The sequence below is a fragment of the Orcinus orca genome, chromosome 15 (genome assembly GCF_937001465.1).
Source record: "Orcinus orca chromosome 15, mOrcOrc1.1, whole genome shotgun sequence".
Lineage (NCBI taxonomy): Eukaryota > Metazoa > Chordata > Mammalia > Artiodactyla > Delphinidae > Orcinus > Orcinus orca.
The window spans coordinates 72,636,154-72,662,639 of NC_064573.1; the positions used below are offsets into that span (position 1 = coordinate 72,636,154).

Below are 26,486 nucleotides of genomic sequence, written 5' to 3' on the forward strand. Positions count from 1 at the left end.
ACAGATGCTAAGGCTGTCCTGGCATTATTGCTTAAACATTTGAGCCTCTCAACTCTGGAAAGTGAGGACTGTAGGGAAACTGAGATGAAGAAAAGCAAAGTCTGGGAGAGCGAGGATGATGTGGTGTTAAAAGTCCCCTTGGACTTCCCTGGTGGCACGGTGGGTAAGAATCTGTCTGCCAATGCAGGGGACACGGGTTTGAGCTCTGGTCTGGGAAGATCCCACATGCCACGGAGCACCTAAACCCGTGCGCCACAACAAGAGAAGCCACCACGATGAGAAGCCTGCACACCGCAACAAAGACCCAACACAACCAAAAGTAAAAATATAATAAATTTTTAAAAATCCCCTCAACTTATTTACAAAACAGAAGTAGAGTCACGGATGTAGAAAACAAACTTATGGTTACCAGAGGAAGGCAGGTAGGGTGGTGAGGGATAAATTGGGAGATTGGGACTGACATATACACACTACTATATATAAAATAGATGACTAATAAGAACCTGCTGTATAGCACAGGGAATTCTTCTCAATACTCTGTAATGGCCTATATGGGAAAATAATCTAAAATGAAAAAAAAAGAGTGGATATATGTATATGTATAACTGATTCACTTTGCTATACACCTGAAACTAACACAACATTATAAATCAACTATACTCCAATATAAAAACAAACAAACAAATTCCCTCAACTCCTGCAATACACACACAAACAGTACCTAATTATCCAAGGATGTAAGGAAAGTAATAGCATCTTTAGCATCAAAGGACATCATGTGATCAGGTTTACTCCAATCAACCCATTAAAAAGTTTGCTTTTTCCCCCCTCCCCTTTGCCCCACTTTCTAAGGGACTACTCACCGTAGGGGGGAAAAATGTACTTTATAATTGGTTCTCAATAGTCTCTGGGCAATTTATCAATAGCAGCCTGTTTCCCACCTCTTTTTGCCTTCAGGGGCGGAAAGAGTGCCTCCTTTCCATGGAGCAGACAGGTGAGTCCATCCCACACCCTCTGTATCCTTTATAAAGCCCAGTATAGCTCACATTGTAGGTAGTGGACCAATTCTTGTTTAATAGAATGATGAATAAGTTACCTTCCTCTCTTTTGTAATAGGAAAGCTGAGGCCAAAGAGTTTATTTTGTAAAAATTTTGACACACTCAGCTTCAAAGATAAAACACAAAGAAAAGCATTCCAAAGACAAAAGTGATTTTGTTCATATTTTATATTGGAGTATCTTAACTGTGGAGATTCTAATGTGTCGGTCCTGGGGGGATCTTAGGAGTCAGTAGTTTAAAGTTTCCCAAATGTTTCCGATGTGCAGGTTGAGTGAAGTCCTGAGCTAGAAAAACGCAGAATGTTTCCCAAACCATATTGTGCAACAGAATCACCTAGGATAGTGCCTCTCAAACTTTAATGTGCACACAAATCACTTGGAGATCCTGTTTAAATGCAAGTTCTGATTCAGGAGGTCTGGGCTGAAGCCAAGATTCTGCATTTTCTAACAAGCTCTGGAGTTTGCCGGTGCTGCTGGTTCACGGATTATACACTGAGTAGCAGCAAGGCCCTAGGATGTTGGAGGAAATACAGATTCCTGAGTCCCACTCTCGGGGGTTCTGATTCGCCTAGTTTTTAGTGAGACTCAACAATCTGCATTTTAAAAAGTTCCCTAAGGTGCTCGTGATGCCCAGACGGATTTACCAAAACCTGGGAACCAATCCTGGCTCATTAACCTCTTGTGTGACCTTAAGCAATTCTTTCCTCTCTATAGGTCTCATTTTCCTCCTCAAGGATAGATAAGTTGATTTCTTAGGCCCTTCCAGCTCTCACGTTTAAGGAAACCTCCATAACAGTTTAGGACCAATGGCGGCCTGAGTCTGAGAACTACAATCCCCACAATGCGCTGTGCTGCTCCGCTCCCTTGTGGGATCTTGAAAGAGGATCGCTCCTGGAGGCACTCCCCACAATCCTTTGCGGTGCTTCAAGGTGGCGGCGCCCAGTGGCGCCATGAGCGATCTGGAGAGCACCAGCAGCAGCAGCAGCGATGAGGAGGAGCTGGACCGGTGCCGCGAGGCGGCGATGCCGGCCTGGGGCTTGGAGCAGCGCCCGAGGGGCCCGGAGAAGCCAAGAGCCGGTAGGGGACTGTGTTCGGGGAGTCTGGCCGAAGGGCGCAGGATCTTCCCCTGCGGCCTGAGGATGGATGGTGAAGAGGGAGTCCGTGGAATTAGACTTCTTTCCGCGAGGAGGCTCCAGGGCCTGGGTGGGGTTCAGAGTCAAAGCGCGGACAAGTTCAGCAGGGAGCGTTGTTCCATTATCGCCGTCAGAGAAACCAAGTCACCTGAATGTCTCTTGACTTTGCTTCCCTGGGTCCATCCTAACTGTCGCACCCTGGGCGGCCCACCACCTCTCCGAGGTGCCTGCGACCCTTACTGGGTTTTCGCGTCCAGCCTTTCCCCGCCTCCAACACTTTCTCACTCCCTGGGGCTGCCAGCGAGCTGTGTCCTACACGTCTCTCTGACCGTGACTCCCTAGTGCCTTGGGAATAAATCCCAAACCCCTTAACTTAAGGGTACCTAATCCCGGACAAAATCCAAAGGGTCCGTGAATCTGAATGGGAAAAATATTTCATCTTTACTTTCATTAATCTCTGCTTGAAATTTAGCATCTCTTTCCATCATGCATGTGAACAACAAGCCACAGTAGTTTTGCCAATACCTGTTACTTTGTCTTAACAAAAGTCGCAGATTTTCAAATCCCATTACAGTCTTTGCAGATACATCAAAAATATTTTATTCATAATAAAATGTTGAAAAAAATTATTTCCATTCATCCCTGCTTTTAAAATTACAGTAAGTTTTAGACCCATCAGTAGATCTTATTTAATACATTAATAAAGAAGCACATATATTAATACTATCCCAAATTTGGCTTTTTACTATTAATGATAACTGAATTTCAGTGTCATTGGTTTTCTTTGTAATCCTATGTGTTACATTTTTTGCATCTAAAACATTCTGAGAAGGGATCCAGGCTTTACCAGACTGCCAGAGCAGGCCATGGCAAAGAGCCCCTGCTTTTGTTGAAAAGGACTTACAAGCCCTTTGGTAATCCATTCCCTGCCTGCCTGTCCCTTTTTGCCTTCCTGCCATACTGCACACTTCCCGTAGGTAGGCTCCAGACCATACTGTGGGCACCACAACTCTGCAGTTTTCTCTTCATTTTCTATAGGCAGAAATGCCTTTCCATCCCCATCACTTACTAGCAGTAAGAAATTTGGGCAAGGTACTTAAATCTCACTGTACTTAAATTTCCTCATCTGTAAAGTGGGGGTAATGGTAGTACCTACCCCGTAAGGTTGAGAAGGAACTGAGATGATGTACTTGCAGTGCTTGGCGCACATTAAAGGCCCAATAAATAGCAGCAATTATGTGATCGGTCTCTTTTCATGGACTGCTTTCCCCCTCCTGTCTGACTCCCACTCATCCTTTAATAATACAGCTGAGACACCATCTCTTCGGGAAAGCTGGGTTACATGCCTTCTCTCCACCATCATCATAATTTGTGTGATTCCCGTCGTATATAATGCTTTCCTTTCTTCTACAATTGCCTCTTTATTTATCCTGTCTTTTTTCCTCTCATCCCTGCATCCCCAGCACCTAGAGTCAACTCTGGCCTGTACTTGATCCACAAATATTTATTGAGCGAGAGGTTACATGATGTGAACTTCACGAGGGCTGGTATCCCTTCACCATGGTATCCCCAGGGCCTACACAGGGGTCAGGAAAATAGTTCTTAAATAAATGAACTTGCCGGAAAGGCACCTCTAATGAATGTGGAGGCTGAGACCCCAGCAAGACTCCCAGTCCAGTGATCAACATAACTGAGCCCCCTTCTTCTCTCTCTTCCACAGCACTTAGCACACAGCCAAGCACATAGTAGGCACTCAATAAATGCTGGAATCAAATTACACTTGCTTGTCCAGCATGGTGGTTAAGGGGGGGCCTCTGGAGCCAGATGGCCTGGGTCCTCATCCCAACTCTGTCGCTTATTAGCTGTTTGACCCTGGCTAAGCTATTTTACATCTCCTTGCCTCAGTTTCCTCTTCTGCAAAATGGGGATAATGGTAACCCCCACCCCATGCGGGTCATTGGAAAGATTCAATGAGTTATACATGTAAATCACATAAAATAGTGCTCGGCACACAACTGATGCTATAGTCGTTTCTTCTATAAATGCTTTGGTGTTCGTTATTTTTACAGGTGCTGCAAATACTCAGTTGCCAACCACCCAACCGAGCCTCAGGTACTGTGCATTTTGGGTTCACGTTTCACGCATTCATTCATTGATATTGCTCCCCTGCTGTGTGCCAGAGGCTATTAGACCCTGGGATGTCAGTGCGAACCAGACACATGTCTTCCCCGCCCTCATGGGGGCAGCTTCTGAGCTGGCAGGAAGTGAGGTCCTTTTCGTGTGTGTTGTAGGCACAAGGTGGATGAGCACGAACAAGACGGCAACGAGCTGCAGACCACCCCTGAATTCCGAGCGCACGTAGCTAAGATGCTGGGAGCCCTGCTGGACAGGTAACCTGCCCTTATTCATTAATACGAAGAGTAAGGGCTCCCATGGCCTGGAAGCTCAGAGTGTGTAAGTCGGCATCGCGGCAAGCATGTGGCATCTGTCACCTCATCGCTTCATAATCACTCTACCACGAAGGTCCTCTCGTTGTCCTTCTTCTCTAGATGTGGCAACAGGCTCCCCTCTGTGAGAGGAAGCATTTGCTTGAAGTCACAGGGAGGAAGGAGCAGAGTGGCTTTGACTCCAAAGGCCCTGCTCTTAACCACTGTGCAATCCTGCTACCACGAGAGGAAGAGGGGAACCCGAGCTCATTCCCTCTGCAAGAGGGCAAGGGACCGACTGAATTCCTATTTCTTGGGTGCTTTCTGTATGCCAGGCACTGTGAGAATACAATCTGTAAAGATCCAGGGCAGCATTCCCAAAATAGGTGCCTAGAAATGCGAGTCCAGAGTGTGGCTCTTGACAAAAGGGGTCCAACAGCAAAGAGGTGGAGAAACGCTGCACTCTGCATACCCCCGTGCCTGGGAGATTTAGATTCCTAATAGTGTGTTCAAGGCCCTGAGAAGTCCTGCAGTAAAGAGACCTGTGTAACTTTGTTTAGCCCAGCATCTTGTGAATTCATTTGGCCACAATGCCTCTGTTCCATGGATGACTGATGGCGTGTCATGGGACGTGTTCCGGGATACGCTGGTCTACATCCATCCCCACTTGACAGAGCCCTAGCAGGGTTTTTGTTGTTGTTGTTGTTGTTTAATATTTATTTATTTATTTGGTGGCACCGGGTCTTAGTTGCCACTCCAGGGCTCCTTAGTTGTGACATGCAAACTCTTAGTTGCAGCATGCATGCGGGATCTAGTTTCCTGACCAGGGATCGAACCTGGGCCCCCTTCATTGGGAACGCGACGTCTTATCCACTGTGCCACTAGTGAAGTCCCCAGCCTAGCAGGTTTTGAAAAGGAGATTGAGGGTGTTCAGGCCATAGTCCTTCAATTTGAAGTAGTCATTGAAAAAGGACAAATAAGCCTTCCCAAAGTGCACACCAGCTGCTCTTCCCAGACAGAATGTTGGGCCAGGCCTCAGCAGCCTGCACCCTCATGGCGTTAGTGCCAGTCCCCCAACCTGGGAATGTGTTAAACATGTTTAGGAAGGTCAATTAGCATCTCAACCCATGAGAGCGGTTTTTCTCCATGATGGTTCGGCTTCAGGGTGACCAGGGCCTGCCTGGCATTGCAGTGATCCACAATGGATGCTTCCCTAGGTGGAAATCCAACAGGATGCGGGTTACACGCGGTCAGGATATTCCCTGCAGTGTTCCCGTATTTCTCTCCAAAGAAATGATACTCCACTTGGTCCCTTGTGTTAGATCAGGGTTTCTCATCTTGGCACTATGGACATTTTGGACTGGATTGTCCGTGGTTGTGCGGGGCTATACCGTGCATGTAGGATGGTTCGCAGCATCCTTGGCCTCTACCCACGTGATCCTAGTAGCATCTCTCCACCAGCTGTGACAACCAACTGTGTCTCCAGTCATTGCCTGGTGTCCCCTGCGGACCAACGTTGAACCACTGGGTTAGATACTACCCAGGTCAGGGGCGGCGCCCAGTTGGGCCAGACCGCGTCTCCGCTCCCTCTCCCCAGACCGCGTCCCACACAGGACTTCGGGGAGGCCTCTGGCACCTACAGAAGGCAGTTAGGAGAAGCACCCAGTGCATTGCTGTGTTCGCTGCGAGGATGTTGCTGAGAGCGTCAGTCTCTGCGGTGCGTGTGAGGTGACTGCCCCGACAGCCTTCCCCCAAGACCTGCTTCCTGGTCTCGTCAGTTCTTCCCACTCTCTCTGTGCTTCTAGAGAAAGGGGGTCCTGTGAAGCTCATTGCTTATCTTGACAACAGTAGTCATCTTCAGCATCGTTGTAGCTGCTGTTTACTGAGCACTGGCTTGCAGCCAGGCTCTGTGCTCAGGGCTTGGTATCCACTGTCTCATTTAATTCTTGTGACAGCCCTCGGAGGCGGGGACTCTTATTACTCGCAGTGTAGAGACGGGTAACAAAGGCTCAGAGAGATGAAGTCCCTTGTTAGTAAGTGACAAAATCAGGATTCAAAACCCAGGTCTAAAGTCTGAAAAAGGTCGGTGGGTTGTAGCAAAGTCAGTTTCCCAGTTGTGATAATGGACCCTAGTTACACGCAGTGTCACCAGAGGGAGAAACGGGGTGGGGGGGAGTCCGTGGATCTCCCCGTATTATTTCTTGGCACTGTAAGTCAATCTACAATTAGCTCAAGTTTTTAAAAATTAAAAAAAAACAAACAACAACAACAAAAATAGGTCTGCCCTGCTCTAGGAGCTGACCTCTGAACTGTTTTTTTCTAGACTGGTCATATTTCCCTTTTCGTGCTTGCTGCCAGGAAGTTCAGAACAAAATGTGTACCCTCTGTCTAGCAAGTGTGTAGGGCTTCCTGGCCACACGTCTGGCTCTTTCTGTCCTTCCTGCTCTTGTTTTCTCTTTGCCTTATTTGAAATTGCACTCATTTTGTTGTACTGTGAGTATCTTCAAAACTTCTTCAGCACTTTCTGGAATAAAGTAGGGTTTAAACCAGTGAGGCACCGCAGTTTGAGCTGGCACTATGGACATTTGCGTCCCCATCAGGCCGGGGTGCTCTCCGCCTTTGCACTTAGTATCACATTACCCTACCCCCTCCACTTAAAGGGAGAAAGGCAAGTTTTAATTAAAAAGAATTTTCATTGTTACCTAGAATCTCATCTTAAATCCACCATCTCTTCCCTTAGCTCCATTACCATCTCAGAAGTAGTGAAGGAGCCAAGAAAGGCTGAGGTACCGAGAGGCGTCCTGGAGGATGATGGTGAGCAGTTATGCTTTCCTTTATTAAGCGCCTCCCGTGAGTCTGGAGCTGGGAAATACGTTTTTGGCATTTTATCTTCTTTCATCCCTGCAGCCCCTGTCCGAGGCATGTATTATGGTGATCCTGTTCACAGGGGGGAATCGTGAGGGGACTGGATCTCTGAGGAATGCAGACACTGGCCCGAGGTGACCCTAAGCAGGAGCGCCTAGCCACTGCACCCTGCAGCCTCTCCCACATGGGTCTCTGTCCCCTGCCCAGCTCATTAGCCACTCTGCGAGCTGCCTTAGGCGGGAGGCTCAGCTGCTGATTCCCTGAAGCCTCTGAGGGCTTGCTGACTTGATTCGGCAGCCAGCATCCCCTCAAGCACCCCATCCTCTCACTGCAGCAGGTAGCAAGTGTGCCTCTCATCCCACGAGGCACCGTTTTGTAGTTAGACAGGAGCGATGCCCGCTGGACTGGGAGCTCCTTGAGGGCAGAGACGGGGCAGCCTCGGCCCCTGGGGTGCCCCGGGCGGTGCTGACTCCGCCCCTGTGGGTTGCAGGCTTCCGCCTTTTCTTCACGTCCATCCCTGGAGGCCCTGAGAAGGAAGCTGCTCCCCAGCCCCGCCGGAAACGGTTGCCTTCCAGCTCCAGGTGAGATGGCACACCCACTCCTCCAGTTCCCTCGTTGTTGCCTGTGTTCTGTCTTGGCCAGTCCCCCTGCCCCCGAAATAGCCAGGCCAACTCCAGTGAGGTCCAGGCCCAGAAGGAGCCCTGTCAGTAGCTGGGGAAATAGTACCTCAGTGGGCGGGGGAAGAGTTTCCACTGGCCGTTGGCTTTGGATGTTTACTGCTTTTCGAGCACCCGTCTTGTGCCGGACACTGCACTCCTGGGACATCCCTGTGAGGCCTGGGCTCTGTTAAGATCCCCAATTTATAGATGAAGACACTGAGGGTCAGAGAGTTTAAGTCACAATGTGAGGTCACACAGCCGTGAAGCAGAGAAGCCAGTATTGGAACCCAGCTCTGCCTCACTGCCAAGCCTGAGTTCTCCAACTGCCACCCTCTGTCTGTGGCCGCTCTCTGGTGGCTTGGACAGAGGCAGCGAGAGGTGGCTTTGGGGCCCCGTCCCGACTCCAGCTGACCCGGCCTGCACTCCCGTTGCAGCAGCGAGGACGGCGACGAGTTGCAGCGCTGCCGGGAGGCGGCTGTGTCAGCCTCTGACATCATCCAGGAGTCCGCCATCCACGGCCCTGGCAACATGGAGAAAAAGGCAAAGAAGAAGAAAAGGAAGTGGAAAAAGAAAGCCAAGGAGGACAACACCAACCTCGCCCCAGCGGCCACCACTGCAAGCAAGACCGCATCTGGGGAGCAGGGAAGGGAGTCCGCCGGGCTCAACGGAGACCAGGCACTGTTTGGGACCAAAAAGAAGAAAAGGAAGAAAAAGGCAAAGAGGGCCAGTGAGACCTCCCCGTCCCCGCCAGCAAAAAGCGCAGCAGCCGTGCCTGCAAACTGAGCCCCACCTGTGAGCACGGGGCCCAGCTCAGGCAGCTACGGGGGACAAGGCATGTCCAAGCTCCGCCTCCCTCTCCAAGTGCAAGGACTTGGCTAGCAAGTCTAGACGTCGCCCATGACTGGGGCTGGCCCAAGGGTCGGGGCAAAGAAGCGGTTGTAGGGCGAGCAAGGCCTGCCCTTCTGTGCTCCCACTGGGGCTGGGGCAGACCCGTGGTACCAGAACATTCTGTGGTCTCAGGAAGAAGGAGGAGCCTCCCAGTCATTGAAGGCTGATGGCCAAGTGGTAGAGCTTCCGCCTCCTCAGCCTGGTGTGGGACATGACCTGAAGAAAACGAGGGAGGGTGTCCCCGAGATGCCAAGCCCCAGGAGGAGTTTTGTGCATCTCCCTCCAAGCCACACAGACCTGATATAACATTGTCTGGAAAAGGAGAGAGATCCCTGCCTCCACCTGGTTTTCCAGAATTTTCTTTCTTCACATTGTGAATACACCATGCATGATCATGTCTCTGAGCCAACTGGATAATTGAAAATAAATTGTCGAGGGACCCAGAATGTAACAGAGGGATTTGGGTGCCGCCCTCGTGTCTGTGCTGAATCCTGATGAGCCACTATAAGTAAGCATCACACAGGAGGGGTCCTGCCTACACCCCCAGAAGTGTTCCCCTACCCCAGCGTCAAGACTTCAGGAAGTGTCACAGCACTCGTGGCCTGGGGGATTTGTGGACCCATGTATCCTGCAAGAAGGAGCAGAAGTTCAAGGTGAAGGTGAAGTGCTGGCTTCGTTGCCTGGCCTTGGAGATTCGGCAAAGCAAGGAAGACAGAGGTGGGATGTGAGAGCATGTGTGCCGGCCCCATCCCTCCTTGGGCTCCTGGTCTCCTTCCGCCCCCCCGAGCCTGCCCAATCCCATCTGGGCAATGTGTGGACAAGCAAGACGTTTCAACATGTTCCTCATTTACTTTACTAAGAGTTAAATAAATGTACAGGCTCGCCCTTAGCCAGCTGCAAGCTGCAGGGGATGCCAGTTCCCACCGGTTCCTTCCTCAATCCAGGATGGAGGCAGTCCACTAGGGCTGGGTTGTCTGCAGCAGCCCCAGGGAGATGAGCCCTTGGTTGGCATGGCTCACTTGTCCCTCAGGACCTCAGCCTCCCCGGGGTGGGGGTCTGTGAACGCCTCCCCTCAGCTGGGCGCCAAGCTTCCAGGCGGCAACCTCTCCTCTGGTCTCGCCTCTCTTCTCCCTCTGGGTCCCTCAGCTCTGCCAGCTGCCCCGGCCTTACCGCCTTCTGAGCTCAGCAGCTTCTCCCCCAAAGCAGGGAAGGGTCTGCTGCCCCCCGACCTTGACTTGGCACCAGGCACAGAGTCATGAGTCTCCCATAGGAGCAGGGACAACACCTAGGCCTGCGGGAGTGGGGGGCTTTCCAGTAGAGGTGAGATGTCAGGCTGACATCAGAAGGTGTGATGCGCAGGGGGACAGATGTCCAAGAAAACGGGAGGTCATGGCAGCCAGGGAGAGGGATGGCTCAGGCTGAGGGAAGCTGGGGAGGCCTGCTTGCCCCAGGCCCTGGCACAGAGGAGCCACTCAGGCGATGCTTATGTGAGGGGGGACAGGTGGGTCCAAATGGGTGTGCGGGTTAAAAGCAGGAAGGGGGGCTGGGTGGAGTGGCCTGATTGGGGCACAGGTGACAGAATGGGGCCACGTTGACCTGTGACCTCTCTCCCAGCTACACAGGCTGGTGTCCTGAGAAGTGTGGCCGGCAGTTCCCTGCGGGGTGCCAGGGATCTCCACAGGCCCGGCCTGGGGGTACCAGCGTCCAAGGCTGCCCCCTTCCGTTCCAAGTGACAAGATTTACCCTGAGCAGCAGGGACAGTCCCTCCCGAGTCCCACCAGGAACAAGCTCTGCTTCCAAGCTCTGCACGGTTCCCTCTTGTGCACTGAAGCAGCCCTCCTCGGGTTGGGGCGCCTCGGAGCACCCCCCTTTTCTGAGGGGAACAGGGTGGGGACTGAGGCACAGTTTTCCAGGGAAGAGCAGCAGCCTGGGGGCAGTGAAAGTTTTACAGGTGTCTTGGTCACCCCTCCAGCAGGCTGTGTAGGCTCCAGGGCCCATCCCCTGGGAGGCCGTGTCCATGGTTACTGGGAGGAAGAGGCCATCTGCGTGGAGATGAAGGTCTCAATGACGCTGTGGTTGGATGGCAGCAGGTGGCTATGGCCGTTGGTGGAGTCGGAGCTCTGGTACAACACCAGGCTGCTGGAGGACACTGCAGAGGCAGAGGAGGCCGCTGGCTACCTGCCACGCCCGTCCCGACCCCTCCCCGCCCACCATCCCTAAGGGGTGCTCGGGATGGGAAAGTGGCACCTCGCCACCTCCTGAATCTCAGCAGGTGACCGGACCCGAGTCACACCTCTGCCCTCGGGCCTTGTTAACCCCCTGCCAGGCTCCAGGGCCACGAGGGAGTGGCCTTCCCAGCACATTTTAGTGGGAACATCACAGAAGCGCTGGTGAGCCGGTGTTGTGGTTAGTTTTATGCGTTAGCTCGCCTGCCTTTTAGTACCCAGTCATTGAGCCAAACCCCAGCGCAGGCGTTGCTGTGCAGGTATTTTGTAATGTAGTTAACACCTACGTCAGTTGACTTTAAGTAAAGGAGAGTTCCCTTGATAATGTGGGTGGCCCTCATCCAATCAGTTGAAGGCCTCGAGCAAAGGCTGAGGTTTCCTGGAGAAGGAGACTGCAGCGTCACTTCCTACCCTGCAGCTCTCAGACTCGCCAGCCCTCACAGTCGTATCAGCCAGTTCCTTAAAGTGTGTGTGTGTGTGTGTGTGTGTGTGTGTGTGTGCGCGTGTGTGTGTCATGAATGGGCTTTGACTTTGGACCTGGGTTCAGGTCCTGGCCCCACTACCTAGTGGCTGTTGGAAGCGCTACCAAGTCCCTCTCCTTGAGTGCTTTCTCATCTGTAAAACGGGGATGCCAACACACACCTCATGGGTAGAGCACGACCGTGGAGCCCTCAGTGACTGTCCCTGTAGCCACCAGGGCTGGATGGAGGATGCTGAAGCTCACACTTAGCAAGTGGCTGCCCTGGGTCTCAAAGCCCGGCAGCCTGACTCCAAAGTGCCTGCTCTTCACCCTGACGTTGTGGGCTGCAGACTCAGGTCTTCAGGGAATGGAAATGTGTGGGTTGGGTGGGACGTGGTGGGCTGGAGAGCCCGCACTCTGTGGTTGCCACGGGGCAACACGAGTCCTTCCGACTTTGCAAGAGGAGCCAGAAGTCTATGAAAGCTCTTAATTTTTAGCTGTTGGCAACGAATTCAAAAAAATGCTAAACCCTGAGCTAAAGCAACACATCCATGAGTCACTTCTGGTCCCCAGCAAGCCCAGTTCTTACCTCCTGATTACCCCCTACCACCTCTTCCGCTTATCTTTTTCCTCAACTGAGTTAATAGATGTTCTTGTGAGACAGGCCCATTTCCTGTGGTTTCACACCCCCCTCGGCTCACTTCAGGGGAGCACAGGTGCCCCCTCGCATTTACCCCCTCCCTGCCCCCCGTCTGCTGCCCACGACTTCCTCCCCAGCTATGGGGACGGCGGTGGGGGGGCAGGGAAAGGCCACTCACCAGTGGGGCTGGCGCTGAGCCGATGGGTGGGCTGCAGGTGCTGGATGCCAGCAGGGTCCTGGCTGGGGATGTGGATGGTGGCAGCCTGGGACGCTGGTGTGTGAAGCCCGGGCTCACTGGAGGCCTCAGCGTCTGAGGTGAAGACCTGGCAGAAGGGCAGCTCTTGAGCCCCCAGGGTGTGCGCTGGGGCAGGACCCAGGGAGGGGCCGGGGCAGGCCTGGGCCTTACCTGCTTGGTGGGCGTGAGGCTGGCCAGGGCGCTCAGGTTGGTGGTGTCGGTGATGAGCATGGTCTGTGGAAGCAGGCCCGTGTGGGTGTACTGGGCCACCTCAGGCTTGTGGCTGTAGAGGGCTGGCCGGGAGGGAGGGAGAAGAGAGGAGGACACAGACTTGGCACCTGGGCTGGGCTGGACCCCTCCCAGGAGGGCCTCAAGGTGGGGGGCTCGGGGAAATTGGGGTGTGGGCCTGGTGAGCAGCCCAGTAGGGCAGTGGCTGGGGACTCAGGGCTGATTTCCAAAACTGGGAGCTCCAGGTAGAGGGGTTGGACGTTCTCCCCAACCTCAGGGGCCTGCTCCACCTGTCTCGGTGGAGAGGAGCCTGGGCGAGGCCGGGAACCCAAACCCAGCTCCTGCGGTCACCTCGAGAGGACAGGTGTGAAGGGCAACGGGAGGCACAGGTGCTGTTAGGGCACTAAGTACCGGCCTTGGAGGGAAAGGCCAGGGCTCCTGTTAGGGGTTGAGGAGGGGGCAGCATTTCTGCATCTCCAGGACCCCTCTCCACAGTCTAACCCAGAATTTCACCTGCAGTCTCCAGCCCCACAAATACACACACAGATGCCAGTAGAAAACAACATAAATCACGTATTCTCACGTGGACTCAGATGAAAACACAACCACCCACATACACGCATAAATGGTGCCCTCAACCAAATACACAGATGTTCAAGTCCACAGGCCCTTATCCAAGAGTCCAAGTTCCAGAAAGGTCTGAGAGCCAACAGGTTTTTGTCTGGTTGGCACTAGAGCTCATTTGGTGGCAAAATCTGACCTGAACCTGATGTGAGGCTGAGTCTTTATTAACCCACTTCGTGGAATTATACCTTTTGCTGCAGGAATCATGGTGTTTGATGACAGGGTGTTGCCCCAAGCCCTGCTGGGAGTGTTGTGTCATTCATGGTGTATGCACCACATTACCTTTCTAAAAGCTGAGAAATACATATGGCCCCAAGGGCACACGTGCGTGTGCACATACAAACACCCGCTCACACAAACCCATGTGCGTGCACACGCAGCCACATGGGTTCACACACTGAAACGTATTCCAGCCCACAGACGCTCACCTGAGCACCCGCAGAGCCCCCGTCACAGAAGCACTCACACTTGAATCAGACACACACACAGACCATAGCATCTGCTAAGACTCCCTCTTCCCCTGGGCTCAACGACAGCCAGTCTCTCCCACCACCTCCCCCAGCAGGGGGGCCGAGGGGTGCTCACCATGGGGGCTCTGCAGCTGGGCCATGGTGGCCATGAAGGGGCTCTGGGCCACGTGGCTCTGCACGGAGGGCATGAGCGGCTGCTGGTAGGAAGGGTGCAGAGGCTGCGAGAACTGGACGGGCTGCAGGGTAGTCAGGCTGCTGCCCATGCTGTTGATGACCGGCACGCTCTGTGCCTGCGTGGAGGCCAGGCCTGGAGCGGGAGGGGCAGGAGTCAGCCAGACCTCCTGCCGCCTCCATGGCCTCCCCAGGCCCAGCCCTGACCCCCAGGGGCACCATCCCTCCCTCCTAGGGCCAGTGGGTAGGAGGGGGGGACAAGGTAACCAGGAAACAGCCTTGTACTAGGAACCTTCACTAAGTTACAGCCCTGGCAAGTTAACTCGCTCTCTGAGCTGCTAGCTCGTCATAAGGGCAGGGGGTGTGTCAAACTAGGGTCCCTGGAGCCCTGGGGTTCCACAACGATGCAAAGGCCCTGGGGCTTAACTCTCCGTACCCGGCTCCCAGCAGCTCCCTGTCTGTCTTATATATTGAGTTTCTGCATAATAGTTCTGAATAAAGTTTTTCTGGGCTTTTTTAAAACAACTAAAACCTAAAACCTAGAAAACTTCAGTCCCCCTTGCTCTGCTCTGTTTTCCCATAGCTGTTTACCCTTTTAAGGTACTATATAACTTATGTATTGGATTGGCCAAAAAGTTCGTTCGGGGTTTTCTGTAAGCTGTTGGGAAAAACCTGAACCAACTTTTTGGCCAACCCATATTCTGCTTATTGTCTGCCTCCCCACTTGGGTGGCTGAGATTTGGGGCTGTTCAGTCCACTTGTGTATCACCGGTGGAGCAAGGAGTGGGCACTCAATAAATACATGAAGGAATGAGTCCCAGTGGCCCATCCTGCTCCTGGATTCTGTGGGAGCCCCATGAGCCCCTCACCCAGATGCCCCCGTCCACCCCACCAGCTTACCAATGACCAGGGTGGAGGCGCCCGTGTTGGTGAACGTGGGGCCCAGGGAGGCAGGCTCACCAGGCCCTATGGCCATGACCCCGGGAAGCGAGGCCATGATGAGGTTCTGGGGCTGCTGGTTGAGGCCCGGGGATGTCTGCTCCAAGCTGTGCAGTGCTGTCAGGGTGCTGACAGGGGGCAAGGGGCCCCCAGTGGCCGAGACCTTGGAGGGGAAGCCAAACTGAGTCAGGTGGGGTCCCACCCTACCTCCTTGGGGACTGCTCCAGAATCTTCCAGCCAAGGGGAGATTGGCGGGGGGGGTGGGGGAGAGATGGGGCGGGACACTTACCAATTTGGCTTCTGTGCTCAGCAGACTGTGACTGGGCTCCAGACCCGTGGGGGACACTTGATGCAGGGGTGCAGACACTGTCACCAAGGGACCACCACTGCTTGAGGGCACTTCCGCCCCCTCACTGGTTGCAGGCTGTCCATAGCGCACTCCTGGAGCGGGAGCAGTGTCCAGCCTCAGCACCCCACTTCCCTGCCCGCCTCCATGGCCCCCGTCATTCCAAACTGCATTGTTGCGCAGACCCCCCACGCCATCTTTATGCAGCCAGCAGACTTTGCTTGAGTCTCCACTTCCTGCCAGGCCCTGTGCTGGTTGCTTCCAACTCCTTGAACACAAGTAGGTGCTCAGTAAAAGACAACTGAGCCAGGGACTTTCCTGGCAGTCCAGTGGTTAAGACTCTGCGCTCCCACTGCAGGGGTCACGGGGTTTGATCCCTCGTCGGGGTAAGATCCCGCATGCCGTGCAGTGCAGTGTGGCCAAAAAAAAAAGACAACTGAGCCACACTGAATTGACGGTAACGAAATTAAACCACAGCAAACTTGAGTTGAATAGAGTGAATTGGAATTAGTTGAATGAAACAGTATCATTGAATCAAACCAGAAATGAATTGAGTTTGATTGAGTCGAATTGAATCGAATTGGATTGAAATTGAACTGATAGAAAATTAACTGAATTTCCTTGAAATGCATCTAGTTAAACTGAATCAATTGGGAATTGGATTGGATCAAACTATTCCAAATTTAAATGAACTAAATTAGATTATAATGAGTTGAACTGAATTGAACTGAGCTGAAATGAATTGAGTTGGTTTGATCTGGAATGAGTTGAAGTAACTGAAAGCAAGTGAGGATGGAGTGGATGGAATGGAGTACAGTGGGCGAAGTTGAGTGGTCAATGGAATGGAGAGGAGTGGAGTGGATAGAACAGTGCAAATAGAGTGGGGTTGGAGCTGTAAGGAAGTGCTAAGAGGTTTGGGTGGCTGCTGCCACTGGGGTGGTGCTCCCCAACTCTCCCACCCACCCCCATATTCCCTCTACCCACCATCCCAATCCCCCTGCCCACATGGCACTCACCGTGGACCTTACCAGGGGAGAGGGCCGGTGGGGGCAGGCCAGGGGAGCCGTGGGCAGGCAGCGCAGGGCCTGGGCCTGGCCCTGGTGGCGGCCCGCTGTACGTGTCCATAGCCAGCTTGTGCCGAAAGGCTTCTTCCTTGCGCCGATTGGCAAACCAGTTGTAGACGCGCACCTCTGTGACGAGGTTGGAGCCCAGCCCCTGCGCCTGTGAGGGTGACACCCCCCTCTGGATGCACTCCGCCCTGCAGAAATGGCCACTCATGAGCCTCTGGATCAGGCACAGAAGAACCCTCCCCTGGGGCTGGGGGGAGGGTTTGAGAAGTAGGGCTCTACCTGAGTATTTGCTGAGGCTGGCAGACCTGGGTTCCGAGCCCAGTCTGCTGTGCAACCTTGAGCAAGTGACTTAGCCTCTCTTAATCTCTTCAGTTATAGAGTGAGCCCAGTAAGTGTAGGGTTGTAGTGAGGATGAGTGAGACGAGCAGCTACTCAAGGGCTGCTTGGGTCGGTGGGGGGGTGGGTGCCAGGAATGGAGCTAGGTGTCAGACACTGAACAGGAGCTGAGAACTCCTGGGCCAACAGCAGGAGCTCTCAAAACCTGGGGAGCCTCCCTCAGGACCCAGAGCCCCCCTCGCCTTCCCCCAGCCCAGACCAAACCAGCCCTGCTGACCACCAGCCATTCTACCTGTTACACTCCTCCACCAGCGCCTCCCGCTCCTCCTTGCTGGGGTTCTTCTGCCTCTCATAGGCCTGGAACAGGATCTGCTGGGATGCTGGGCCCCATTTGAAACGGTTTCTCCGACCCTTCTTGGTTGGTAGCTCATCGCCCGTGGGCTCTTCAATCAGCCCACCCTGCCCTGCGTGGGTGAACTCTGGGCACAGAGAGCCATTAGCAAAACACTGGCCAATCCCACCTTCCAGCATTGGTTCACCATGCTGGAATTGGTTCACCTAACCATGCCCGTGGTTCTTTCTCATTCCTAGGATGCTGAGCCAGAGGAGCTTACAGCTAGGACTTAGAAATCATCTAATCCAGTGATGACAGACACACAGCACACACACCACCCCTTTCCTAACCTGTGTCCAAGGGAGACATCACTAATCAACCCCTGCGTACTTTGCTACCGGGCCAAGATATAATCTCACAGTCCTCAATACAAGGCTCCAGGTAAGCATCAGCATTTGTTCACAGTTGACGCATATGCCATCCCATTTTATAGATGAGGCATCTGAGGATCAGGGAGGTTAAATATTTTTCCAGGGCCGTACAGTAGAGCAGAAACTTGAACTGTATCTCCCGAGTAGATTCCACGCTATTTTCAACATTGCAGACTTGAAAATCAAGCTTAAAGTATAAGTATTAGCCAGGAGAGAAGAGACCCAGACACTTTCTCAGCTGGTTCTTTGGCAGGAGGCCAGTTAATGGCACCTCCAAATAACAGAACAGCTAGTAGCCCTTCAAAGAGCAGGGGAAATATGTATATGGCCAGTATATACATACAGTACCCCTGGAAGGTTACGTATGAGACCAGGAATGCCAGTGGCTGCCTTAGGAGAAGGACACCTAATTTTTATTGTAAAATCTTTACTTCTATTTTTTTTATAAATTCAGTGTGTATTACCTTGAAAACCTGGATAATTATAAAAGAAACATCAAAAAGATTTTTTTTTTACACTTAGGCTCAAAAGTGTGGAAGTGCACTTAGGATTTTGTGGGGTATGAGGCCCGGGTTCCCTAAGCACACACCTCACCTCGGAGCTTCTACTGCCCTTCCTTCTGCCTGAAACCCCATCCCTGCATCTTCATGGGTCAAAATTCAATTCACACTTTAAGACTTAGTCAAAAGATCATACTTCTAGTTGATCCTTCCTGATGCCCCTGCCTCCCTGAGGAAGAGATTATTCTCTCCTCCTCCACCAGCTCAACCTTGGAAGCACTTTCTGTAGTGCCCTGCCCTGGGCCTGGCGCACGGTGACTGCTCCATAAACACTAGCTTTTGTTGTTGGCGTTATCACATTATAATACTTGTCTCACCGAATCATAATGATTTGTACTCCTGCTTCCCCTCTACACAGGGAGCTCTTGGAAGGCAGGGGCCCAGTTCACCCACCCAAAGAGGATGCCCAGACCAACCCTCCTCCCCTCCCCCAGAGCGCCTTGCGCAGAACAGCTGATACATGCTGGTTGAATCCTCCCGACTTCCTCTCAGTCTGCCTGTCCGAGGAATGGGGTGGGAGGCTTCCAGCTCCCACCCTCGAGCTGCGGGTAGTCCCAGGCCCTGCCGGGAAGACAGGGCTGCAGTCGGTTATTACTTACGCTGGGCCACCTCTCGCTGCTTGCGGACGTACCAGGTGTACAGGGCGGCTCGCTTCTGTGTCTTCATGGGGGTGCCCTTGTTGAGGTGCTGGGACAGGTGAGATTGGTTGAGGCCGGTGGTGTCGACCACCTCCCGCTGCGGGATGTTGTGCTGCTGCAGGTAGGACTTGACCATCTTAGCCACACGCCATGGGTCCTCCCTGGGGGTGGAGGCGGGGGGACAAGGACAGGCTGCTCAGCCCAGGGTGGGTGCTGGGAGCCCTGTCCACCCGGGGGGTGAGGATGGTAGATGGAAGCAGGCGCGGAGCCCAGGAGCCTGTACCTAGACTCAGGGACAGGAGGTATGGGCACTCATGCCAGGACACAAGGACATGGGGACAGAGACTTGCAGACACATACACATGGCAGACATGTGGACACAGGCCCCAACCAGTCCCACACAGACATAGGAACAGATAAAGGTTTCGAAACACAGACACACAGAGACATGGATACAGATGTAGACAAAAACAGACTCCCCCGGGAAGCTGCACAAGCCAGATGGGGAGGGCACTCATCTTCGTGCCTCCTTTAAAGATTCCCCCCCGCAATTCTACCTAGAAATGTTATTTGTGGCTGTGTCTTAACCACTGTGATAGACTATAAACACCTGGAGGGCAGGAACTGTCTGGTTCTCAGCACCCAAAATAGGCCTGACATAGAGTGTGCCCTTGGTGAATGCATGAATGAATGAATGGATGTGTGGATGGATGGGTGGATGGGTGGGTAATGGGATGGTCAGTGCATTGATGGTGGATGGTGGGTGAGAGGATGGATGGATGGATAGATAGAAGGGATATTGATGGGTAGATGTTAGATGGATGGGTGGATGGGTGGGTGGATGGATGGATAGATGAGAGAGATCTACTGGAAAAAAATTTGGGTCTGAAAATGAGAGAAACATGATTCTCCCACTTTACATCCAGGGCCACTGAGGCTCAGAGCACTGTGTCACTTGTATCTCTTGCCGAAGGTCACAGGGTTTGCCCAGTAGAGTCCCACCCCAGCTTAAAGGATTTGGTTCTAAGTCAGTCTGTCAGATAAAAATCACATAGCGTCAAAATGCCTCCTGAAAATCTGCACTAAACCCTAGATAGTGGCGCAGCCAGTCTCCCCACAGCACTGAGGCGGGTGGCTAATTTCTCAACAGAGTCCCAGGTGAAGGGGTTAGGGGCTGGCATCCCAAGGCCTTGTAAGAAAAATGAGCATGTCTGAGCACGGAATCCCACTCTGTGGGCGCAGTTCTCTCACTCGAGGGATTCAAGGGGACCTGAGGCCACCTGTGGCTCAATCTCCTGTTCTGCGCTCACTGTGGGGAATGGAAGGGGTCAGGTTGCCTGTACGATAGAAATTCTTCTCTCTCCCTCTTCTGCTCTGTCTCAACCCTCCTCTCTTCCCTTCATCCTCTCTTGAGCTTCTATTACAACCATGTGTCAGATACAACAGTGCTGAAACAGGCAGAGCTGGGATTTAAACCCAGGTCTGTGTGATCCTAAGCCTGTGTCCCCACAGCCTTGATGCAGCAGTTTGCTTCTAGAATTGAGGCATATGTGACAAATGGCATGTGTAGGAAGTGATTCATCTCCGTGTCGTTTGCCACAGCCAAAGATTGGAAACAACCTAAGCGTCCAACAAAAGGATGCTGATTAACCAAATTGCATGCCTCTGTACAATGCAGCCATAAAAACCCACTGAGAAAGCTCTGTACAAGCCCAGAAGGAACAGTTTGTGTGGTAGGCCTGTTGTGCTATGTGTGTAAAATTTTAAATGGGATAAAAGAAGATTTCTACCTATTTGCTTTGTTCACATGAAATACCAGAAGTATACAGAATGAACTGGAGTCACGGATTGGTTGCCGGGGACAGGGTGAGAGGGGAGGGTTTTCTCTGTTACTCTTCTGTACTTCATAAATTATGTATCAATAATATAGTATCATATAATATGCTACATATGCATATATAATGTTTAAAAGTGAATTGTGAAAAAAAGAAAAGAAAAGAAACCCCCCAGTGCTCTGAAGCCCACCCCACACTGCCTTCTCCCCTGGCCCTTCTCTCTTTCCTCAAAGAACCAGTCTCGCCTGCGTCCTTGACAGTGCCCTTCCGAGACATGAGGGCACAGAGCCTTTCATCCACTTTGGCCCTCTGACTTCCTCCTTTTTTTATCAGCAGTTTGCATACAGGCAGGGAGGAATGGAAGGTGGGGACAGATATAGTTAATCAGCAGTAGGTCCAGCAAAGTCCCATTTGTGTAGAAATGATAGCCATGAGAATTCATGTTTCTTGAGTACTTATGGTGAGCCAGGTAAGGGCTGGTCATTTAAATCTTACAATAACCCTAGGAAGTATGCCCATTTCACAGGTGAGAAGACTGAGGCTCAGAAAGGTGAACACTTGTCCAAGGTGACTTCGCTGGGACTCAAGAATATTTCACTTTCCTGAACCCCCCAACCTCTCCCCAAGCCCTATCTCCCTGCTTTCGTAGGAGCCTCACCTCCCCTGGTCCCCGGGTGCCAGTCAGAGCTGGGAGGGAAGGGCAGGACAAAGTCCAGCCTTGTGCTCCATGGCAAACATGTTTATCTGACTCCGGGGCTGGGCTGCCCGATGGCCTCCCTCCTCCCCCAACTGCAGTCATCACCCTCCTGAGAGATCCTCCCTCCCTCTGTCTGTTCTCCAGAGAGAAGGAGCCCAGTCTTCCTTCAACAGGGCCCCTCCTGGCTCAAACTAAAGATTTACTGTCTGTCTCTGTCCTTCTGACCCCATGTGTCTCTATCTGTCTCTGTTTCTCTCACTCTCTCTCCTTCTGTCTCTGTGTCTCTCTGTTTTCTGCTCTCTTTCTCTCCCCCCCTCCCCCCACACACGCACAGTCTCCAAGAATATGGCTCTTTGTAGGACATTTTCCCCAACGCAGAACTAAGAGGCCAGGTCTCCAGGCATCTCCTGCTTTCACTCTAATGGGTTTGAGAGTCGAACCAACCTGGGTTCAAATCCCACCACTGCGGCCTCGCGCCCAATGTGCACGTGGCCCGCATCTCCCCTGTAACACAGCGGGAAATTCACGCCTGCCTCCCTGTTCTCTATTGGGAGAACTGAATGAGTGTCTAATAGGAGTGAAATGCTGAGGACAGGGCCAGGCACACAGTAAGTGCTCAGTAAGTGGAACAATATTGTTACCATCATCATCATCATCAGCGACCTAGTCCTGGGACCTCCAGCCCCACAGCAGAGGGAAGAGGGCCCAGGAAAGGTGAAGGTCTGCCCACAACCCCCTCCTCCCGCCTCCTGCCAGTTCTAGGGTCAATCAGAAGTTCGAGGCTTTGGGCCTCTTGCTCCCTGGCCCGTGGGGTTTCAGTGGATCCAAAGCTTCAGAGCTGGGAGACCAGCCTGAAGGCCACTCATCTGGAGGGGGAGCTGAGTTCTCAGTGTGAATCCCAGCTCTGCCACTCACTCTCCGGGTGGCCCTGGGAAGTTTCTTAACTTCTGTGCCTCAGTTTCCTCAACTGTGATAGGGAGCTAATAATATTTCATAGGTTGTCAGGAGGAGAAAACAAGCTTAATGCACTTGTAAGCGCTTCGTGAGTCCTCGAGCACTACGCGGAAGTGGTCGATGGTGACATTAACATCAAGAATGACCCAGGAGGGTAAAGAGGGAGATAAATGTATCAAGGACAGGCATGCCACCTCAGGGTGCTGTGCAAAGTGTGGGATTAGGAGGACCTGGGTCCAAGTCCTGGCCTTACTGCTTTGTAAGAGTTACTTTGGGCAGGTCACTTTGCCTCTCTGAGCTTTAGTTTGCTCATCTGTAAAATGGGACCACTGATAATAGCAACTGTTCGTTGCACTCACATGCTTACCCTGTGGGTAAGCGTTATGATCAGCTCTGCCTTGCAGAGAACACTGGGACTCAGAAAAGTGAAATTGCCTGCCTGAGCAGAGCTGGGGTTCAAGCCCAGGCAGGCTGGCCTCAGTTAGGGATGTCAGATTGCCCCACCTTGGCCACTGTCTTCCTGGGTCTCAGTGCCTTGGTGCTGCCCAATGGAGAGGACCAGAGACCCTCAAGATTGAGTTTGAGCTGCTCAGGGACAGGAGGGCCCAGGAGGACACTGAGGAAGGAGCCCTGGGAACGTGTTACTCCCTTGGCCATTACAGCAGACTTCCCCAGGGCTCAGAGAAGCCTAGTCCCTCATTCATTCATGCTGTGTGTCAGCACTGGGGTGTATATCAGGGGTCTGAGTGGTGAACAAGCCTCTGGAAGAGCTTCTGTTGTCATAGCAGGAGATAGAAAACAGATAAATAAGGTAATAATAGGTAATGATAAGTTTCAGGGGAAAGTCAATGGAAGCAGTGGAAGAGGGAGTGACTGTGGTGGCATTTGAGGAAAAAGAGAAGGAATTGACCGTAGGAAGATCTGGAAAGGGGTTTCGGGGAGAAGGTACAACACATGCAAAGGCCCTGAGGTGGGAATCAGCAAAGTGTAGTATAACTGGAGGAAAGTGAGTGAGGGAGGGAGGTCCCTCAGGAAGAGATCAGGGGATCAAGGCAGGGAGTTTGAATTGTACTCATTGTCCGGGTAGGGAAACGGAGTCAGGAGGAGAAGAGACTTGCCCAAGGTCACACTTGGTCACACTTGGCTTCCACGGGAAGCCCTACCTCTTCACCATCCTTTCCAGCCTCAACCTCCCCCACTGGCCAGGGCTTCATGGGGGTCCCCCACCCCTCTGCAGCCTGTGCCCTGAGGCTCAAGGCCCCACTTTTTCCCCTTGGGGCGTTTTCAGATCCCTTTTGTTACCTGAACAATAAGTAACCCAGGTAGTTAGTTATAAACCCCGCAGGAACAAGGAGCTGGTTGATAATTTATAGCAACATCTCAAATTTAAATGGAAAGTAAATAGCATGCTGTTAGCATTAAAGAAAACCCAATCGGGGCGGGAGGCAAGCACTCCAGCCTCCTTGCAGCTTGGGGCACCTCGCTCTCTCCCCAGCCCATTCTCCCAGCTGCGTGTCAGCCCCTCTTCCCTCCCGGCTCTGCTGGTCCGCTCCACTCTGCTTCTCCAGGCCTCTCTCTCCATCTCCCCTGACGCCCTGTCTCTTCCTCCATGTCTCCCCTCTCTCCCTCAGCTTCCAGGTCTCTGCTGGTCCCCAGGGAGCACTTTGACCCCTGCTTCCCGCTCGAGTGCTGTGGATCAAGCCTTTCCCTCCACCCATCATCCCACCAAAGGGGCTGCTGATCAAGAGGCCCCACCCAGCCAGGTAAGGCCTTTGGCACTCCCTGCCCCCACTCCTCCCCGAAAGCCCCCAGTCCCATCTGGGGCGCTGAGCAGGTCTGGCCCTGCCCCACCCTTGTCCGGGTTGCCCTCGCCCTGGGTCTGGAGATGCCAGACTCTGCCCCTCCCCTGCAACGCGGCAGGGCCCTTTGCCCTCCTCTTCCTGCCAAGTCAGGGGGCCCTGGCTACTCCCCTGCCTCCTGCCCAGGCCCTCACAAGGCCTGGCAGGCCCTGAGAGCTCCCTGAGGCAGGGATCCAGCCCTCCCCAACCCCAAGCTGGGATCAGGACCTTGGACAGAAAAGAGGTGGTCTTTGGGACTCTTGCTCAGAACCCCCAGCCACCCCCAGCTGGCCCCTGGCCCCGGTCATGGTGACTGAGGGCACCAAAGAGAGTGGGTGTGGAGCCCCAGCTGGGTGGCCTTAGTCCAGCTCCGTCCCCCTCTGAGCCTCAGTTCCCTCATCTGCGGAGCAGTTGTCCCCAGGTGCCTCCAGAGTTCATCTCAACAGTACCCGAAATGATACCTGTGAAACCTCAGCACGTGCCCATCTGGCTGTTAGGATAGACGTTACAGAGCCTTAGGGGAGGGGCAGTCCCTGCAGCCCCCAGGTTCCCCTTCCCTCACCTCCAACCTCCCCCACCCCTGCTCCGTGGGAAGTTGGTTGGCTCAGGCTTCCCCAGGCTACCAGCCCTCCAAGTTAATGATCACAGGCCTTATCAGAGCCTTTTGCCATTTATAAATTTATAAAACAAAAGAGAAATAATAAAGCCCGTGGGTAATTAGTAACCAGGTCAGCTCTGCTGAGGAGAGGGGAGGCATCGGGCTCAGACCCACCCAGTTCTCCGGGAGATGGGGAGCCAGCCAGTGGGTGGGGTACAGAGTGGGGAGGCTTCTAACGGTACCCACTGGTGAGGGGCATGGCCTGAGGCTGTGCCGGAAAGGGGAGCAGCTCCCTTCCTAAGGCTCCATTTCCCTCAGGTAAGAAAGACCTGGGTTCTGCTGGCTGAATGCTTAAGTTCCGGGGAGGCCAAGCGGGGCCCCTAAAACCCCAGCCTGGGCTCCCCCTCCCCACTGGTGCATCTGGGTGCCTAGCAGGGAAGTTGGGATTGGGGGAGTAGAAATGGGCATGGTAGCTAAAAATTCCCTGCCTCCCCACCCCCGTTGTCCAGGGACTAGAATCGTGGACTCTCCTGCTTTGTCCCCATCTTGGGGCTCCCCTGGGGCATGCCCCACTTCCCAAGCACCGGGCTGAAAGCCTTGGCTCATGGAGACTCGGGACCCCGCAGAGGGCCGGGTCAGGGGCTGCAGGCTCCAACCTCCGAGCTAGGACCCCACCCCACCCCCGCTTCCAAGCTCTAATGGGCCCTGTCCCCCTTGCCGACAACCAGCCCATGGGACTCTGGACTGGCAAGGGCTGGTCAGGAGCCGAGGCTGGGCCCCTCTGGGCTCCTTGGGAGCTGGGGACAGGGGAGGGGTCCTTACTGCAGCAGGGTGTCCACCACGGCTTTCTGGTGGGCTGCCTCCTCGGGGCTGAGGTTCTCCAGCTCTCTGAGAATGGGCGGCGTGAAGTCTTCCCCCTCGTCGTCCGTCTCGTCCTCGGAGCCCCTCGTCTCCCCCAGCCCGTTGGGCAACTCAGCCAGCTCCCCTCGACCGCCGCCACCGCAGGACTCCCCCTTGTCCGGGGGACCGTCTCCGGCCAGCAGGTAGGGCCCCGGCTCACCCAACGCCTGGATCAGCGCCTCTTTGCTCAGGCCCGACTCGAGCAAGGCCGCCAGGAGCTCCGTCTGCAGCTGGCTCAGTTTAGAAACCATGGCTCCACTAGCGCGGGCCACGCGGCCCAGGGCCACTGAGCCGGCCGCCTCCCGCCCCCCCGGCGTGGGCTGGCTCCGTGCTGGCCGGCCAGCAGGCAGGCCCAAACCAGGCTCCTTGCACCCGCTGCCCCCCCAAACCCCACTAGCCAAGCCCTGTGGGCACCCCCAACCCCCAACCCTGGCCCCAGTGGCCAGTGAATCAGGGCCCCTGCCCGCTCTGTTTACATTGGAGCTGGGGAAATTCTCCAAGGTTCATATTTATCCATGTGCTTAGCGAAGGGACTGAACTTTGGACTTCACCCTGCAAAGTGCAGGCCTCATGGCAGCACAGAGGGACAGGGAGCCGTGGCCTTCCATGGGAGTGGGCAGAGCGGAGGGCGGGGGAGGCAGCGGTGGGGGGCCCAGGACAGCTGGGATGGAAGGTACTGGGAGCCAGGGAGGCCTTCGGGTGACCAGCATTGGGTCCCTCCCCCAGCGACCTCGTAGGGGGCCAGGCTGAGGCAAGAGAACAACAACAGCCTTGGGAACAGAAGCAGCAGAGTTCTAGGCTGTCGGGTCAACTCTCCTCAAGGGCAAGGCTAGGACACATCCATCTGAGGACCCCCCACTGCCAGCCCCAAAGTCTGGCCTCCCAGGAGGGAAAACGCGTCGACTAAGTCTACTGTGGGCTGGGTCTG

General features: G+C 53.7%; 2 protein-coding genes across 2 annotated transcripts; one reads left to right on the plus strand and one right to left on the minus strand.

The window, feature by feature from the left end:
* The first annotated feature begins 7 nt into the window (after window positions 1-7).
* Window positions 8-9,428, plus strand: C15H12orf43 (chromosome 15 C12orf43 homolog). Its single transcript, XM_049698252.1, has 7 exons — window positions 8-319; window positions 958-2,135; window positions 4,261-4,303; window positions 4,483-4,581; window positions 7,358-7,431; window positions 7,973-8,063; window positions 8,576-9,428. Exons 2-7 carry the CDS (start codon window positions 2,009-2,011, stop codon window positions 8,922-8,924), a joined length of 783 nt encoding a protein of 260 aa, XP_049554209.1. The 5' UTR covers window positions 8-319; window positions 958-2,008; the 3' UTR covers window positions 8,925-9,428.
* Window positions 9,429-11,050: 1,622 nt separating this feature from the next.
* HNF1A (HNF1 homeobox A) lies at window positions 11,051-25,809 on the minus strand. Its single transcript, XM_004281407.4, has 10 exons — window positions 25,481-25,809; window positions 18,698-18,897; window positions 17,066-17,252; window positions 16,384-16,625; window positions 15,311-15,462; window positions 14,983-15,184; window positions 14,027-14,218; window positions 12,761-12,882; window positions 12,533-12,677; window positions 11,051-11,178 (listed from the first exon to the last, which is right to left on the minus strand). Exons 1-10 carry the CDS (start codon window positions 25,807-25,809, stop codon window positions 11,051-11,053), a joined length of 1,899 nt encoding a protein of 632 aa, XP_004281455.1.
* Window positions 25,810-26,486: the final 677 nt, after the last annotated feature.